Source organism: Bufo gargarizans, chromosome 6 (assembly GCF_014858855.1).
Source record: "Bufo gargarizans isolate SCDJY-AF-19 chromosome 6, ASM1485885v1, whole genome shotgun sequence".
Lineage (NCBI taxonomy): Eukaryota > Metazoa > Chordata > Amphibia > Anura > Bufonidae > Bufo > Bufo gargarizans.
Genome location: NC_058085.1, coordinates 36,992,375 through 37,010,328, shown reverse-complemented (window position 1 = coordinate 37,010,328; position 17,954 = coordinate 36,992,375). Strand labels below are relative to the sequence as shown.

The 17,954-nt window shown below is 44.0% G+C and overlaps 1 protein-coding gene across 1 annotated transcript; it reads right to left on the bottom strand.

The window, feature by feature from the left end:
- Positions 1-6,456: 6,456 nt before the first annotated feature.
- On the bottom strand, positions 6,457-17,679 carry LOC122940982 (meteorin-like protein). The gene is made up of 4 exons (XM_044297952.1): positions 17,432-17,679; positions 15,611-15,999; positions 7,600-7,659; positions 6,457-7,416 (listed from the first exon to the last, which is right to left on the bottom strand). The coding sequence occupies exons 1-4, from the start codon at positions 17,527-17,529 to the stop codon at positions 7,100-7,102; spliced, it is 864 nt and encodes a 287-aa protein (XP_044153887.1). The 5' UTR covers positions 17,530-17,679; the 3' UTR covers positions 6,457-7,099.
- Between the last annotated feature and the right edge of the window lie 275 nt (positions 17,680-17,954).

The following is a 17,954-nucleotide window of genomic DNA, read 5'->3' as shown; positions in this document are numbered from 1 at the left end:
CCAGCTTGCGTGGCGTACATCAGTTCTGTTTTTCTCCCTTGCAGGGTATAAAATGGTCAGGTCAGGTTCTCTTCCTTGCAGGTGGACAAGTCTGGTCATCTAGCTAGCACAACAAAAGCTGCCAACTCTGCTTTCCGCTTGCATGGCTTAAGATGGCGAGGTCTGGTTTGCTAGCTTGCAAGGAATTAAAATGGTCAGGTCTGATTCTGGAGCTTTCATGGCATTAGATGGCTGGGGATGGCTCTCTAGCCTGCAGGGGGTTCGATGGTCGGATCTGGTTCTCTAGCTGGCATGGCAATAGGTGGCTAAGTCTGGTTCTCCAGCTTTTATTGCATGTTTGGGTTTTCTAGCTTTCATGGCATAAGTTGGCCAGTTTGGGTTTTCTAGCTTTCATGGCATAAAATGGGCAGTTTTGGTTTTTAGTTTTCTTGGCATTAGATGGCCAGGTGTAGTTCTCCAGCTTTCATGGCATTGGATGACCAGGTCTAGTTCTCTAGCTTGCATGCCATACAATGGTCAGATCTCGTTTTCTAGCTTGCATGGCATAGGATGGCCAGTTCTGGTTTTCTAGCTTGCATGGCATTAGATGGCCAGGTCCGGTTTTCTAGCTTGCATGGCATAAGATGGCCAGTTCTGGTTTTCTAGCTTGCATGGCATTAGATGGCCAAGTCTGGTTTTCTAGCTTGCATGGCATTAGATGTCCAGGTCTGGTTTTCTAGCTTGCATGACATTAGATGGCCAGGTCTAATTCTCTAGCTTGAATGGCATTAAATGGCCAGGTATAGTTCTCTAGCTTGCATGGCATTAGATGGCCAGGTATAGTTCTCTAGCTTGCATGGAATATGATCGTCAGATCTAGTTCTTTAGCTTACATGGCATTAGATGGCCAGGTCTGGTTCTGTAGCTTGCAGGGCATTAGGTGATCAGGTCTGGTCCTCTCGCTTGCAGGGCATAAGATGTTCAGTTCTGGTTCCCACTTGCATGACATTAGATAGCCAGATCTGGTTCTCTAGCTTGCAGGGCATTAGATGGTCGGTTCTGGCTCTTTAGCTAGCATGGCATAAGATGGCCAGGTCTGGTATTCTAGCATTGGAGGGCACAGAGTGGCTTAAGATCTGATTTCCAGGCATGCTGGGACCAAGATATATAGTTTGGTGGTAAAAATGGCTTTGTAACTTTGGTCAAATTCCGAAGGTAAACAATCACTGTGCTTGACTTCACACCAGATGGTGGGACGTGATGTCAGGGCCAGCATTCGGGGTAGACAATCTGTCCAATGACACAAGGCAGAACAATCACACTGAAGACCTGGCACCCGTTCCTTGTGATGGTGCCCCAATACTGTGTATGTTGTATATCATGTAGGGTGGAAGAATGTGAAGGTACAAGATGACCGTGTCCTGCATACAACACAACATGGCCCTGCCTTTTCTCACATGGCTGGGGGAGGAGAAGGTTTTTGCTGCAAGGTCTAGTGACTTCTTTCTTGCAGACAATGCAGTCAGCAGGTGGTTCATTCCTACACTTCTCCAGCTTCCTCCATCCCTCCCCCAACACTTCATTCCTGAGGCTCACAGTCTCCAACCTGTAGAGGAAGAACCGTCCCGCAGATTAGTCCCCTGTTCACTTCAGTGACCATTCATACACCATTATAGTGTTGCCTTCAGCAGAAAAGAAAGGAGCACAATCATCCCTCTTTAATTACCTCAAAGATTCTTCGAAGATGGCAACAATGAGTGAAGTCCGCTGCTACTCTGGACTGGCCTTTTCGGACGAATGGAGAAAGCTGTCATAGAACCGGAAAGTGTCTACAAAATTGATAAACTGTTCACAAAATTGTGTTTCTAATCATAAAAAGTAACGTGCAGCCTTCTCTAAGAGATGAAAGCATTGCAAAATAATCCAGATGTGGACCCCTGTATATCGGCATACGAGGGTCTAATCATTGCCATAAGGGAAGGGTCCAGTTATGACACATGTCCTCAAGAATTACTCCTCCCGTTAACAGTACAAGCTGCCACTGATGTACACATCTGCTGCTTCTATCTTGGTGGTGCTCATCAGTGCAAAGTATGGGAAAATAGTAGAAAGCAAAGCAATCGGTCAAGGTCCTTAAGGACTTATGCACTCAACTATATTACACTTCTGTTTTGCATGGACTCATAATAGGTCTGCCTTTACGGTCCATTCAGCCTCAGCTCTTCTATTTATAACACGGACAGCCACTGAGATGCACATTTGCAAAATTTTGCTTCTGCCTTGGTGGAGTTCATCAGTGCAAAGGATGGAAACCTGGTAGGAAACAAAATCATTCAATTAAGAAGCTATAATAGGGCTGCCACAGAAGGCCATTCAGCCACCTACATAGACATTTGCAAAAGGCTTCTTCTGTCTTTTTGGAGGTCATTGGTGCAAAGCATGGAAAAATGGTAGGAAATGAAATGAATCAGTTAAGGTCCTTAAGGCCCAGGCTGTATTATGCTTCTGTTTTGGCCATCAAGGTCCATTTGGCTTTAACTCCTTCATTGATAGTACAGACAGCCACTGATATACATATTTGCAAAAAAGCAGCTTATGTGTTGGTGGAGCTCATCAGTGCAAAGAATGGAAAAATATTAAAAAGCAAACAAATCGGTCAAAGTCCTTAAAGGGTTTGGTCCATCTCGCACTTTGGTGTCATATTGCTAGGGTATGCCTCCAGTGTACGAAAGGTGCAGCTATCTGTAGACTGAGGCCTCCAAAGTGTACAAGGCCACACTGCGCAAGCACAGTAATCCTCTGTTCACTTCTATGGCAGTGTCGAAAATAGCCATCCCGGCTATTTGTTGAACTCCCAGAGAGGTGAATAGAGAGGCGGACGCATATGCACGATGTGCTCCCAAGTCACGTTTATGGGAGTTCTGGAACAAGCTGAGAGAGCTCACTCAGTTCTATTCGGACCTCCCATAGATTAGAGTGGAGAGCACTCTCCTTCGCTTTGGGGGCCACATTCTGGAGATATGCCACCAAAGTGCAATATGGGCCGACCCCTTTAAGGACTCATGCACCCAGCTAGATTACACACCTCTTTTTTACAGAGAGCCAAAATAGGGCCGCCGCAGACCGCCATTGACATACATATCTGCTAGAGACTGCTTCTGCCTTGGTGGAGCTCGTCAGTGCAAGAGATGGAAAAATGGCAGAAAGGTCCTTGCAACGGCTTATATAATGGCTCTTTTTTTGCATGGAGCCATAGAGGTCTATTCAGCCCCTACTGTTCCTCTGTATGCCGGTGATTTTAATACAGAAATACAGTAGATCCCACATACAAGTAGCTGCAAAGCAGCATTGTCTCGAAGGGAGACATATGCAGTCCACCAGAGCCTGTGGGCGCCTCCCTCTTTACATCTCCTGTCTACTGAGATTTCATCATCTGTGAGATGTGTGATCTGAACATAGTCTTAGGCCTAGTTTACACGAACGTATGGCTTTTATAAGTTTTTGCGGTCCGTTTTTCACAGATGAGTTGTTCCGTTGTGTTTGTTTCCTTTGTTTTTCCGTATGCCATGTACAGTATACAGTAATTACATAGAAAAAATTGGGATGGGCATAACATGTTCAATAGATGGTTCAGCAAAAACGGAATGGATATGGAAGACATATAGATGCATTTCCGTATGTGTTCCGTTTTTTTTGCAAACCCATTGACTTGAATGGAGCCACGGAACGTGATTTGCGGCCAAATATAGGACATGTTCTATCTTTCAACGGAATGGAAAAAAGGAAATACGGAAACTGAATGCTTACACATTCAGTTTTTAATGCGGAACCATTGAAATGAATGGTTCCGTATACGGAACACAAAAAAAAAAAAAAAAAAAAACGCCCGTACACTCGCAAAAAAACCACGTTCGTAAGTTTCCAGAAGAAGCAGGTCTTTCTATTGATATTATGATGAACTCCAGCTAATGGAACGTTATCCACCCAAAAGGACTTTTTTTTTTTTTTTTGCATCAATCCAATTAGAATAAAAAGCACACACAACGCCACGCTCGCGCACTCACATTCCCTGGCATTTGGACTGTTATTTCTGGAGCGATGTCACCAGACAATGGGGTCTTTCTTCTCGGCTGACATCACTTACAGGAAGAACCCGTCCCGAGTTCTCAATTCTCTCATCTGTTCTCATTGATTTAGTGCGGATTAAAAATGATTAACTGGAAATTAAAGAAACTGCCCCACGTCTGAAAAAGCGAGGAGGCTGAACTTCCTGAAGCCGCAAGCTTGTGCAGAAACAGTCGCCGTCTTCCCTAGACCCACTCAACGCTGGTACTGGACGCCATTTTGAATTCTGAACTCAAATCCTGCACATAAATTCACCAGAAGCTGGTCCCATCAGTGAGACAGTGTGCCTCATGCCTCAGTGAACCATGCAGAATTGTTATAGCCATTAAATGGCAGAAATTTGAAGGCATCGGTAAGGGGAAGGTATTTTTACATTGCTTTTGGCTGCCATCTTGCTGTCAGAAAGCAAAGTAGTCTCCCATGGCAAGCAACATTACTTTGCACTTGGCTACAGATTTGAGGGCTGGGCTCCTCCGTAAGGGGATAGTCATTAACCGGGATCCTCAGGAACTCCAAAACAGCAGATCATACACAGAGCTGTATCTGGGCACCCAGGGCAAAAAAGTTTCAGATAACTGCCCTAGCCCTGTATCTAAAGAGCCTGGCCAAGGCAAAGTGGCTTGTTGGCATTCCACTGGCATTGAGAAGAAAAACCACATAACCACAATGTCCCTATTACTTGATAATGGAGATCTGACGTTATCACCTCTAGTATGTACAGCAGGTTTAGGTTTTAGGTTCACTCCATTTGTAAGACAGGGAAGAGACAATGCGCTCCACCATCTACATGCCAACACAAGAGATGGGTATCTAGTGTAGGTTTTACAGTGTTAACCTTGTTAGGCTGAACCTCTAATGGACGCTAGATCAAAACTAGGACTTTGTCAACTTGGACAAGATTATCTAAGGCATTTAAAGGTCTACTGTAGGCAAACCTTGTGTACAATGGGTCTCCCAAGTGTGGGTTGAGGGACGCTTCCAAGGAAAGTAAGAAGTTATGAATGGAAATGAAGCATTAGTTGGCACACAATGAAATCAATGAGCCATCCATGTAGTCCACAAAATTCTAGGTCTGCAAGAGCTGCTCTTTGGGTGGCCCTCTAGTTGCCCTCATGGAGTAGACCTCGTCTGCTGACTGTCAAATTGTCCTATTGTGGCATTAGATCACCCCAGGAATGTTGGAAGATCTCAAACCCACCATCTGATATGTCCGTAATGAGTAAATCTGAAAAATGCGACATAGAAACCTGAAATAATTCCTCAGGGGAGGAGCTCCCTATAAGAGCCAATCAAATCACAGATCTGTTTCAAATGTATTTCTAGTCAAACCGACAAATGTTATTGCATTCTGTGTCTTGGGTAAAGATCCTCCCACCGGAAATAGAATATAAAATTTGTGTTGAATCTGAGGCACCATGGGGAGTAAAATTCTGAATAGAAATAACAGGATTTATTAGGCCCCATATATAAAAATATTTACTCCCAAAATTAGTTTATTATCACCAGATTAATGATCATTTATATCTGTTTTGATTGGATCAGGTTTAGTTCTCCAGTCTATTAAATAAGTTTATGAAAGTGATACTTCCAAATTTAAAAAAATAAATAAAATCAGAATGGTAAGCAGCTTTCTGACCAATCACCAATTACAATTTTTTCTTAAAGTGATTGGTCCAAACCAGACAGCCCTTATCTAATTAAGGATCAGTTGATCGATGCAGCGATCACTGGGGTAAAGTTTTGGATGGCCGCACATTTCTCCTCCAGTGGCCTCTACAGGAGAAGTGTGGTATTACATCACTCATTCAAATAACTGGCCAACCATGTATGCAGCAGTTCTCCATTCTGATCATAAGATCCTACCCCTTGACGTGCACATACTTTACAAGGATATGCCATCAATGTCAGATAGGTGTGAGTCCTATATCTAGAACTGAACAGAAAGCAGCCACGCATGCGCAGCAACCCTCTATCAACCACTAGGGAAGTTCTGGAAATAGAGCTCTGGCTTGGCTTTTTCTGACAGTCCCATAGCATTGAATAGCTGTGGTCTCACCTCTATGGGACTTCCAAAAATAATCGTGCATCCTCGTTTACCTTTTTTGGAACTCCCATAGTAATAAATGGAGATCAAGCTGCGCATGCGCTGTGTGCTCTCCTTAACTTTGGGGATAGAAGCGGGTCCTAGAGGTGGGACCCACAGCTATCTGACATTGTTGGCACATCCTAGCTATATGTATGCAACCCAAAATGGAGGCTGCAATACACGTGCATCTTTAATAGTGAGGGGGAACATTTTGGGGCTTAAAAATTTACACAAAAACATTCAAAAGAAGGACCAAATCGCAAGTCTAAATTCCAAGGCAATTTTATTTTACTGGAACTTAAAAAAAAAAAAAAAATATTAAAATATCCCAACAATTCGCCAGCCTGTGCAAAATGGCAGACCACGATTGTACAATAAAAAAAAATGAACAAAAAAAATACAAATAAAAATAAAATGTAAAAACAAAAAAAACAAAAAAAAACAAAAAATCTCTTCAGTCATTTCTTTCATAAGAAACATTCTCAAAGAAAATTTACATCGAGCTTTTTACAAAGCATGTTATAAAAAAGTCCACATTCTCGCGCCATTTTTTTTCCTACACCCGCCTTGCCGGTCCAACCAATAGTACAGGCATTTTTTTCTCCTTAAGACTCAAGTCCTTTAAAGAAAATAAAAAAATTCAAAAATAATTTAAGTTTTCAGTAAGACTTAAAAATGGCGTCTTGTGCGGCGTGGCTCGTACCTCCAACACGTTAGTGTAACAGTGTCCATTGGTTTAGGGGAAGGGGGGGGGGGGGACAGGCGGGCAGTGTCGGGGCCCCACCCCTCCTACAGTCCTGACCACTACTATAAATCCTTCAGAGCATTTCCGTACTTCCGCCAGTCCCAACTTCGGAAAGTCCATCCGTATTTATTTATTTTTTTTTCCAGGTGAGGCAGAGACGTCCTTCAGTCTGTGACAATGTCACAAGGGTTAAGTCCCTTATTTTTTGCTTCTTGATAGATCCTTTGGAAATCCCTATATCGGGGGGCACATCCAAGTCGGGGTTTCCCAAAGTGCATACGACCGGTGAATAAGAAGTCCCCCAAACCGGCTTTAACGCCACACTCCAGCGGCGTCTTAATATGTCCTTCCCAACCGTGGCCTTCTCTGCTGGGCTGAAATATCTTGACTTTCTGTCTATAAAGTTTATCAACTGAAATATTTATGATGGATTCCTGCTGCTCAGCGTCGGCCGCCACTTCCGAGATGGAACCTTTGACCACTGAAAGAGAAAAAAAAAAAAAAAAAAAAAAAAAAATCCATTAATCCACCGATAACATACACAAAACCTATAAAATTAATATGATTTAAAGAGGAATTTCTGTTTCTGTCCCTTATGCTTTACACTGCAGCTCTGCAGTTTTTACTAAACTGAAGACAAAATCTTAGAAAGTCTAATACTCACCAAAATCGCTAATGCAGACAGCTAGAAGAACCTCTGTGTCGCTGCACGGCCGGCAGGGATCTGCAAAGAAAAATAAACGGACAAGATAAGCGGACGGGAAATAATAAGTCCTTTCATCGACATTTGCTGCCGCTGCAAAAATCAGGGAGGAGGAATTCTGGGGACGGAGCCTCAGTACAATCACAAGATTTGTAGAAAAAAAAAAAAAAAAAGGAGGACGGATTGATGTAAGTTATGTTTGCCCACGCCGGGGCGAGAACACAGGCGTCGCATTGTCTTGTTACACAAACTTACATTACTTGGACAATCCGACAAAAAAAAAATTTTTTTATATAATATATATATATATATATATATATATCTATATCTAAAAAAAAGCATAACATTTAAATACAGATAATTAAAATAAACTAAAAAAATAAAAATTGTATTTTAAATATAATATTACAACGAGTTGAACATTTTGCTACACATTCAGATAAGTTGCCTGGACGAGACTTTAACAGTGTGAAAAATGGTGGAAGTGGACTCGCTGATCCTCTGCAGCTGCCCGGGTCTCTGCTGCTCTCAGCTTCCTGTTCCTGTCTCCATACAGATCACCCAGCGATTGGCTGAGAGGGCATTTCTAGGCATCTCATGTGTTGAGCAGGAAACCAGTAAGTGTTGGAACAGCAGTGGTGGTGGAATTGGTCAGGTAAGAATACACAATATTTAAGCCCAAAAAAAAAAAACGCCTGGAAATAGCCATTTCAAATATGGCTTGGGTGAGATTTAGGTAAACCTCACCCATTTTCAGCCAAATTGGTAAGGATTCTCTGAAAATTCTGTACCATTAGCAACTATGCATATGTATTGGTTCTTCTTAGGCCCACTGCCACCAATTTTTTTTCCTGCAGGTGAAAACCCCCCTTTAAATAAAAGTGACAGGTTCCTAAGATGGAAATCTGCTCAAATCAGTTGTCACTTCCCATCCCCCACTCCTCTTGGAAGCTCATACAAAGTGCATTACACAGCAGGGGGAGATAGAGCAAGGGAAAGCCTCTTCCAGCGAAAGAGGAATTATGCTAAAATTGCAGTATTTGACAATTTTTTATGCCATGGACAGGAATATTTGCTGTGTTATCAAGATGACCTTTTAAAAGGACAGCTGTCAGCAGGATCAACCCTACAAGACCATGCATACTGCCTGACAGGTTTGGTCCTGCTGATTAAAATGATACCCATCTTGTGAAAATCAGTCACAGCGTTCCCGAGAAATAAAAGAAACGTATTCTTTACACATGAGAGATTCAGTATAGCGATGGGCGTGGCCAGCTCTAGAAAGCTAGGCCCCGCCTCCCAGTGCACTGAAGCCCTCAAGTGTATAAAGACTAAAACAAATTTTTCTCTGGAACTCCTCAACCGATTTTCACAAGACAAGTATCATTTTAATCAGTAGGATCAACAGTACGACGCAGCAAGACTGGTTAAACAGGGGTGACCCTGCCCACGGGTGCCCTTTAAGTCCATGATTTACACTGCAGTGTTAGATTACTCGGTTCTTACAGTCAGACACCTGTATATCCAAGAGCACTGTAAGAAAATTCTCCGCTAGATTACCACCCACAGTAAATCGCAGGGATTACGTGGTGAAATCATGCAAACTATTTCAGTCACCTGACGATGGAAGCGCTTTAGAACATGGGGCCTGACGGGATTACACAGCACAGATCCTGCTGGGTAACCCTCCGACAACCCTGTGGGTTTATTTTTGAAAAAAAATGTCTAATTTATTAATGGCAGAGGGCGGCGAGGCAGTCTGAATAACATCCATATGTATTATGATTCACAGTTTTTCAGACCAGAGCAGGTTCCAAAATCTGCAAGCCATGACTCGCCCTTGCAAGGTTTGTTGCTCAATTAAATCACAAGTGCCTAAACCCGAGGACGTCAAGCTCAACTTATTTAGAGCAATGCATCAGAATCGATGGCTGTGTCAATAGAGGTCTAACTGAACGGCCCGAGGCGTGCCATTATCCACTTGCCCTTCTAAACTGTAACCGTGCGGCAAATCAAGAGAAAAAAAAAACCATCTGTCACGTGAGGCGGCCATTCTGTGCATCGGAAAACGCAGTCCACAACAGCAAAAAAAAAAAAAAAAAAAAAAAAAAAAAAAAAAAAAGGTATTGCACAGAAATAGGGTACACAGAATATTTGGCGCACAATACCCATAGTGCACCGCTCCAGAACTTGTAGGCCTCTTGCACACGAACGTTGTGCAACCGTTCCGTGCATTGGGGACCGCAGGACGGATCGAGACCCATTCAACTTGTATGGGTCGGTGATACGTACGCACCTCTAAAAAAAACTAGAACATTTTCAATTTTTTTTTGTGGTGCAGAGGCACGGACAGAAACACTGATCAGTGGGGTTCCGATTCATAATTCCGTTCCGCATCTCTGATGCGTCCGCATCCTTGATGCGGAGTGCACACGGCCATGGGCACACAACGTTCGTGTGGAAGAGGTCTTAATCTAACACCTGGCACAAGTCAACCATCAGATAAGGCCTCACGCAGACGACCGTACTTATTCTGCAATCCGCAGAGGACATCTGTTTTTTTGGGGGCCCATTGATTTCGATCCAAAACCTGGCAAAAAAGTCAACCAGCAGATAAATGCAGTCGTGTGTATGAGGCCTTATTTTGCAATCCCCAAACGCAGACGTTGCATCCGATTTTTGGGGGCAGCCATTGATTTCAATGGGTCTGTATTTTGAGTCCAAGTTTTGTCTTTTTACGAAATGGACATACGGATGCGGAAAGCACATGGATGATCTGTGTGCTTTCTGCATCCGTATGTCCATTCTGCAAAGAGGTCTTATTCTGGCCGCAAGATGCGGACCACAGACCCATCGAAATCAATGGGTCAGCGAAAAAAAAAAAAAAAGTATATAACACAGATGTCATCCGTATTTTGCAGCAAAACAGTCAAGTGCATGAGGCATAAGAGTCACACCGGTTGCACCAGACAGTCAGACGTTGCGTCACTCCAGCCCTCGGACCCATCCGATGGCTCGTGTACCGCTGTCACCGCCACCTGTTCCCTGACAGGAAGACACTACGGACAGTTGGAAACAAAAAGGTTTGCGTCGGAACGGCCAGCATGCAAATTTTTCCTGGAAGTGGCTGAAGTCGCCTTTCGGGGGTCTATCCTAACAAGCGTCTATTCACGGGCGCTGAAAGGAGCGGAGCTTTACTGCGTCTCCCCGGAGCTCACCCACCGGCCCCATAATACCAGCATTGTGCAGGTCAGCTGCCAAAACCTACAGGGAAATTCTTTAAAAAGATCCTCACTGTATCCTTAGGTAACCTGAAGTGTCCCCTCCGCGCAAGCCCCTGTAATCGCTGCTCGGCCCAGGAGATGTAATTACAGCATTTCTCGCAACTTCCAGCTGCTACAGGAGACTCGACCTCTGAGGTTTGTCGAGAAAAACATGCGGACAGGAGACCACACTTGTTGTCGAAGAGGACTCTGCAGCGGTTATCCCTTCTCATAAGAAAAAGGGACAGTCACTAAAAGGGGAGGTCAACATTTTACTGTTTTATTTCACTATTCTGCAGGTGCAGTAACTGTGTACTTACTTATCCTGTATTATACTCCAGAGCTGCACTCACTATTCTGCTGGTGCAGTCACTGTGTACATACATTACTTATCCTGTACTGATCCTGAGTTACATCCTGTATTATACCCCAGAGCTGCATTCACTATTCTGCTGGTGCAGTCACTATGTACATACATTACATTACTTAACCTGTACTGATCCTGAGTTACATCCTGTATTATACTCCAGAGCTGCACTCACTATTCTGCTGGTGGAGTCACTGTGTACATACATTACTTATCCTGTACTGATCCTGAGTTACATCCTGTATTATACTCCAGAGCTGCAATCACTATTCTGCTGGTGCAGTCACTGTGTACATACATTCCTTATCCTGTACTGATCCTGAGTTACATCCTCTATTATACTCCAGAGCTGTACTCACTATTCTGCTGGTGGAGTCACTGTGTACATACATTACTTATCCTGCACGGATCCTGAGTTACATCCTGTATTATACCCCAGAGCTGCACTCACTATTCTACTGGTGGAGTCACTGTGTACATACATAACATTACTTATCCTGTACTAATCCTGAGTTACAGCCTGTATTATACTCCAGAGCTGCACTCACTATCTTGCTAATGGAAACTCTGGAGAGCTATAATGCAGGGAGATGTTGGTTTTTCCTATATCAGACTGATGTGCAGTTCCTGGTGTAGAGGGGACACTTTTAAACAGCAACATCAAGCTTTGCAGACGCTGAACAAGCAGGGGGTGCCGGTAGATTGAATCCAATAAGTAATGACATCTGCAGATACACCATTAACCAGGTCACAGAAAATGTAGGGCTCACCTAGCACAAGGTTGGGGTAACGCTCCCATTTTCCCGTCTATAGCCATAAAGCCTGGTTTACATAATAGAGAGAATGCTGAAACGGCCAAAAGAAGGGGCCCACCGGCCCCAGAGCCATTCGGCCGCACACCGCACTGATTCATCTTGACATGATTGGGGATGAAGCTTTCGATTGAACCTCCCTGATGAGAAATCACAACCCCAGGACCAGACAAGTCAAATTACACAGTGGAGGAGGATTAGAGGAGGCTGCGAGCTGACAGATTCCTCTATCACCAAAGGGGTTTTGTGGCTTAACCCTCCCCCGGCGGCCACTACCAGCACCTGACCGCTTATGTCCATTGAAATCCTAAAGAGAAGAACTAGATAGGAAGCAATTCGTGAGCAGTCGTCCAAGAAATGGGCTTTTTTTTTTTTAATAATCTGTGTGCACAAAGTGATCCTCACCCTCGACCAAGCCCTGCTGAAATGGGAAAATTTAGGCAACAGTCAACTAGGACCATTTTGGTATTATATGGAAATGTATTTTATTCCTGCAAATGAGCCAATACTGTGGACTATAGTAAGGTGTAATCAGTAGACCCAAAGTACATAGGGGGGTAGGGGGGGCGCCCATTTGAATTCGTGTTTGGTCTCGTTAACACTACAATTGCATTTTAGGGTAAATCCACTTTCCGTCCAGACAATGCCCCTGAAGAAACCAGAAGAATGTACAATTGTATGATAATTAATCACCACCGTGGCCTTACAATAAGGGATTAGCACCTATTCACTAAAGACCCCCACCCCCCCCATTGATGGTGGTGATTACAAACCCTGTGTACTCTGTATACAAACCCCCTCCTAGGACAAGTGCCCATAGGCACCAAAAATAAATAAAAATGTATATAATATACACACACTAAAATAAAAACGTAGAACATGCTATATATTCCATCTCCCCCCTCCCTGGACAGACCGCAGTAAATTCTCTTTCCTCATCAGTCAGAGTTAATGACTTGCCAGAAACTGGAAGGAAATACAAAAAGATTCTTATCAGGGAGGTTGCGACAACGACGACCGGCTCCTTCCAGATCTCGCAAAATGCAAAAAAAAACTAATAGGTTCCGCTCCAATATCCAACATGCCCGAGGCAACGATCAAGATTAGACTCGACCTCCTATAAACTAAAGAGGCAATGAAAAATAAAAATAAAATATTAAAAACACAAAGGGGCAAAAAGAAAAAAGATCCATAAAAAAAAAAAAAAAAAAAAAATAAATCAGCCAAACACCACAAGGCATGCTGGCCTTTGTAGTTGTCGGCAAGAATCTAAATTAGATTCAATCAACATTAGACTCAACCTACTATACAAGGGGGGGGGGGGGCTTAAAACATAAAATACACAAAAAAAAATAAACATAAAAACAATATACTGTAATTGGCTAATCAACATAGGGCACGAATGTCAGTTGTTTGGCAACAATCATGATTAGACCTCACCTCCTATATTGAATACACAAAAAAAAAAAATCCCCCCCCCCCCCCCACAAAATAATTGGCTAATCACAAGGGGCATGCTGGCCACTTGTCAGCAGCAATCATTAGATTCAGTCAAGATTAGACAAACCTCAAACTAAAATCACAAAAAAAAATTATAATTGGATGATCAACACAGGGATGCTGGTACTTGTAGTCATAGACACTTCAAAGTCGTCAACTACTGGCACTGAGTTATTAAAACAAGGGAACGCCCAGATCCAGGTTTCAGAGATTAGATTGTCAGCTTGTGGGGGCAGGATCCTCCTTCCCACTGTATCCTGTCTGCTGTAGGTCACCAATCATACAAGTATTATTATAACCCTGGTAGTACCATGTATTTATTTGTAATAGAGGGTGCAGTACACGCCTGGGCCTGTAGGGGTTGCTATTGATATGTGTTTTTAATATCTATCTATCTATAGAACTACATCTTAAATGCGTAACTTTTTGAATCTTTTTTTTTTTGCAGGTCACACACACTCTTCCCAATATCTCCTCCTCAGTCAAGGCATCAAGTTGCTAAATCAACTTTTGTCACTACAAGGCAAGAGGGCCAAGACAGGAGAAGAGGCGGGGGGAGGGGGGAGGCTCATTTCTGTGACTCTACTGGACCATAAAATCCAAAGCAAACCCTTAATGAGCCATTTCCTGGGGGTTGATAAGGAGAAGCAAACTTTTCACCAATCAGGTTAATAAGTAATTCAGTAAAAGGCATTACCGATACGTGTCCCCCGTGAAGGAACTGCCCCGAGGGATGGGAGACCAGGTCAAAAAGGTCAATTATATTATCAGAAGATAATAATTTGCGTCTTGCGGTGTTACTGAGTAACATTTACCCCTCCTCTGGGGGTCACAGGATAAAAGCAAATATATTGGACTACCACAACTGACCACTAGGGGCACTGTTGATACAGCAAAAATCCAGTAGGCAAGAATGCACAGATTTAATGTATAGGAATCCGAAAGGTTAAATTTAAGAATGTGTTTTACAGGTCCGGCGCAGCTATGCCTACACGGGTTGTCATTCCAGCACACTTCTTCACTAAAATGTCGCTCCACGTCTTCGACCTAGGGTGGTCACACAAGCAGGGACACACACCCCGCTGGTTATGTTTAGATCCTGTAAATCACTACCAGTGGGGCGAGTCAGGTGTCAACAGGTCCTGCCGCTCACTCATCGCCCGTAATAATCGACCTGCTGAGGGCTAACCTCGCACTCACGAGCCTAAATGACAACTATTATAGTATTTAAAAAACTGGGTGTAGGTCGTGCGTAAACAGCATCACGGGCAATTAATGGGGATCAGCGGGTGATTAATGGAGACGGTCATAGCTTGCAGCCAATCGGAGGCTAGCGTTGGAAGCAGGCTTATGACATCGCCATTTGTAAGAGAGTAATCAGGTGACGCTCTCGGGAGTGCAAAACACCCTCTGAGATATGTTCAGATGCAGGATTTCGCCCACAAACAAATCCACCAAACCGCTGTGTGGGGTCTATGCGGTGGGGTAATTTCATGAGGACCTGCTCTAGGTTTAGCTCCACTGAATGGAGACGCCCGCTGCGCCTTTTGCAAGGGATCAGTGCGCCAAGAATGGGACAATCTGGAAAAACTACATGGCATGAACTCTTGGGGCGATCCCATTGAAAACAATGAGGCGCGGTCTCAGCCCAGATACGCGCGTGAACCTTCTCCCAAAATACCCTCTAATGTTCAAATCTTAGCTCCCGTATTACGAGCGCAACGCCCTCTGCAGAACCAAAATTTAGATGCTATAGTCAAACAAGGTTGGGCGTTGGAGCAGTAAAAACTATGCTAAAACACAAACCTAAACAGAACCTGTAAAGTAAAATACAGGAAAAAAAATAAATAAAAATTGTACAATCTCAATTAAAAAATTCTTGCAACAAAAACATTGATATGGTTTTTTTTGGCTTCCCAAAGCGCCACCTAGCGGCAGGCCTTAGTATTACAACAGACAGTAAGAGAAAAAAAAAGAGCAATGGAATGGGACTTAAAGCTTTTTGAGATTTTTTTTTTGTTCCTCCTTACCAGAAATGGCATGTAAATCCGAGAGTGTCCTCTGGCTTATAAGTTCATACTGGAAGCCGGTGATTTTGCGGCTAATGTCCAACTGGGGCGTGGCTTCGATAAACAAGCCTCCTTGATCCAGACTAAAGCAGTGGACTTTTTGGGGTTGGTGGTCCCCATCCCGCACTAGAAGCTTCAGTTCTCCAGTTTTTTCCAAATAAATATTGGCTCCTTCGGAGCCTACGAAAGGTTTGATACAAACAGTGAAGTGCTGGACGCTGGAGGTGAAGGTGTTGGGGCGCAGGTTGACGATGAGCGCCCCTGTGGGGTAAAGCCATTCCACCGAACCTTCCGAGCATCTCAGGTAGACCTGTTCCACGTCCTTCCGGTGGCTCTCGTGGGTCAGTCCACTGGGGAGAAGGAAGAAGAGGGAGACCATTAGAAACAGGGGGCAAGACTTAAACAAAACAAAAACATAACAGATACAATAAAACCGTTTCGAAACCCCAAGAGCTTGCAATCAAATAGAGCTTGATCAGGATCCAAACCATAAAGGGTTAACAATTTCTTTTTTTTGTTTTTAGGTTTTCTTTTTTATGTCTTTTCATGGTCATTCCAAAATGTACCCAAAGGGGAATCCTAAAAGACCGGAGACGTCACGGCAGACTGTTCAGGCAGTCGCACCGTGGCATCTTTCAGGTGGAGGCAGATGGAACGAGATGTAAACACGCCAATGAGGTCTGCAGTGCCTCGCGCCTCGGCAACATCACACACGTTAAAAGAAATGGTCGTATCAGCGATATAGCGTTCCATGTCTTTTAGTTCCATATTTATGGGGTTTTTTTTATATTTATTCGAACCTTTTTCTATTTATTATGGATATTTTATGACTTTTAAAGCATCATCTTAAGCACACCCCAAAAAAATATTTTGCGCTACAGTAAGTTTGCACACCTCTAATCTTGACCCCCCCCCCCCCCATCCAATTCTGTATGGACCACCAGTGCTCAGCGACCCCTGGAAAAGAACGGTCAATCTAGTGGATGGGGATTTCGCCGATCTGCCCAAAATCAAAACATTTTTCAGAAGTTTCTAATAAAAAATAGAAATGAATACAACAAAAATAAATAAACCACCCCTGTGGTAGATGGGGCCACTTCAGAGCAACACTCATTTCGGTCACCAAGTTCTAAGACTAATTTCTCAGAAAATGCCATCCACCGCCAGGTCGAGGAAATAATTCTGCTTTCTTCGTACTTGACGGAGGGCGGACAAGGAGCCCCATTATATCAGGAGAACATCTGATTATCAGCTGTCTTTTACAATCCTCCAACTTTGAGCTGAAAACACCGGCGCTGAACCTTCGCCTCCCATCAGCTGGAGGTTGTAAACCTCCAAGGAGACCTGAAGAAGCTCTGGCCTCCTTTATAGACTGGTTCGTCCGGTAGGGACTGCGCCTGTAGGATGGGTGCAGCCCCCATAGGTCCCTCTAATGCTAAAAAGTTACATCATAGCTCACCCCGGCAGATAAGTCGTCACACAGTATAAAAAAAAAAAAAAAAAGTTGACATCAATTTATAAACTATGCAAAAACTTTTTACAAAGTCATCTTAGATGGCAAGCTCTTGGGGGTGATGGAATCAGCAGTGGTAGACGAAGATGTTCTCCTGCTTCTATACAAAATCAGTTTCTTGCCAAACTTTCTTTTGATGAGGGGGGATGAAAGGAATAAAGTGCCATCTCCCTCTCCTCACACCAAGGGTCTGTCTACAGCTGGGACCCCCCTGCAGGAGGGCTGAATGGAAGGATTTAAAAGGGAGGGGGTGCCAAATGTTTTCTTACCTTCCTTTCCAATTGCACATGTCACTGGAGTATTGCAATGAGGTCCCTGTGCCTGTGACTACCACCATGAAGACGCTCAGCAAGATCCTCCTTAGCATGGTGGCAAGTCAAGGCAAAGCAAGGGCAAGAATAAAAATCCAAGAAAGCACACTAGGGGGCTGTAATCCAGGAGGGCAGGAGCAGGGCAGAATGCCAGGACATTGCACAGTGCAGAAGACAAGACTTTAGCCAGGAGCTCCCAAACTTCCTCTCCCATCACTCGGGACCAGCAGAAGACAAGCCACAGCAGCACAGCCTCTCCGCAGCCAGCTCTCTGTACACTGAGGGCTCCAGGCTGAGCTCTGCGCACTGAGCGCGCAGGCCCCGCCCACCGGAGGCGTGGTCAAAACAGGGGCGTGGCGCAAAAAGTTGTGGTCACAGCCCCCGCCTCCTCCCAGCTCCTGGCACACTCCTCGACTCAAAGTGCAGACTCTCTGCTTCTCTAGAACTCAACCCTGAAGAAAAAGAACACCGCAGCCCTGTC

What these genes read in the sequence shown, in the direction of transcription:
- LOC122940982 (XM_044297952.1), bottom strand. Translation starts at nt 17,529, where the DNA reads ATGCTAAGGAGGATCTTGCTGAGCGTCTTCATGGTGGTAGTCACAGGC. An exon ending in GGATTTACATGCCATTTCTG is followed by an intron (nt 7,660 to 15,610) that starts GTAAGGAGGAAC and finishes TTTTCTTTGCAG; the next exon opens with ATCCCTGCCGGCCGTGCAGC. An exon ending in TGTCTGCATTAGCGATTTTG is followed by an intron (nt 7,417 to 7,599) that starts GTGAGTATTAGA and finishes TTTCTCTTTCAG; the next exon opens with TGGTCAAAGGTTCCATCTCG.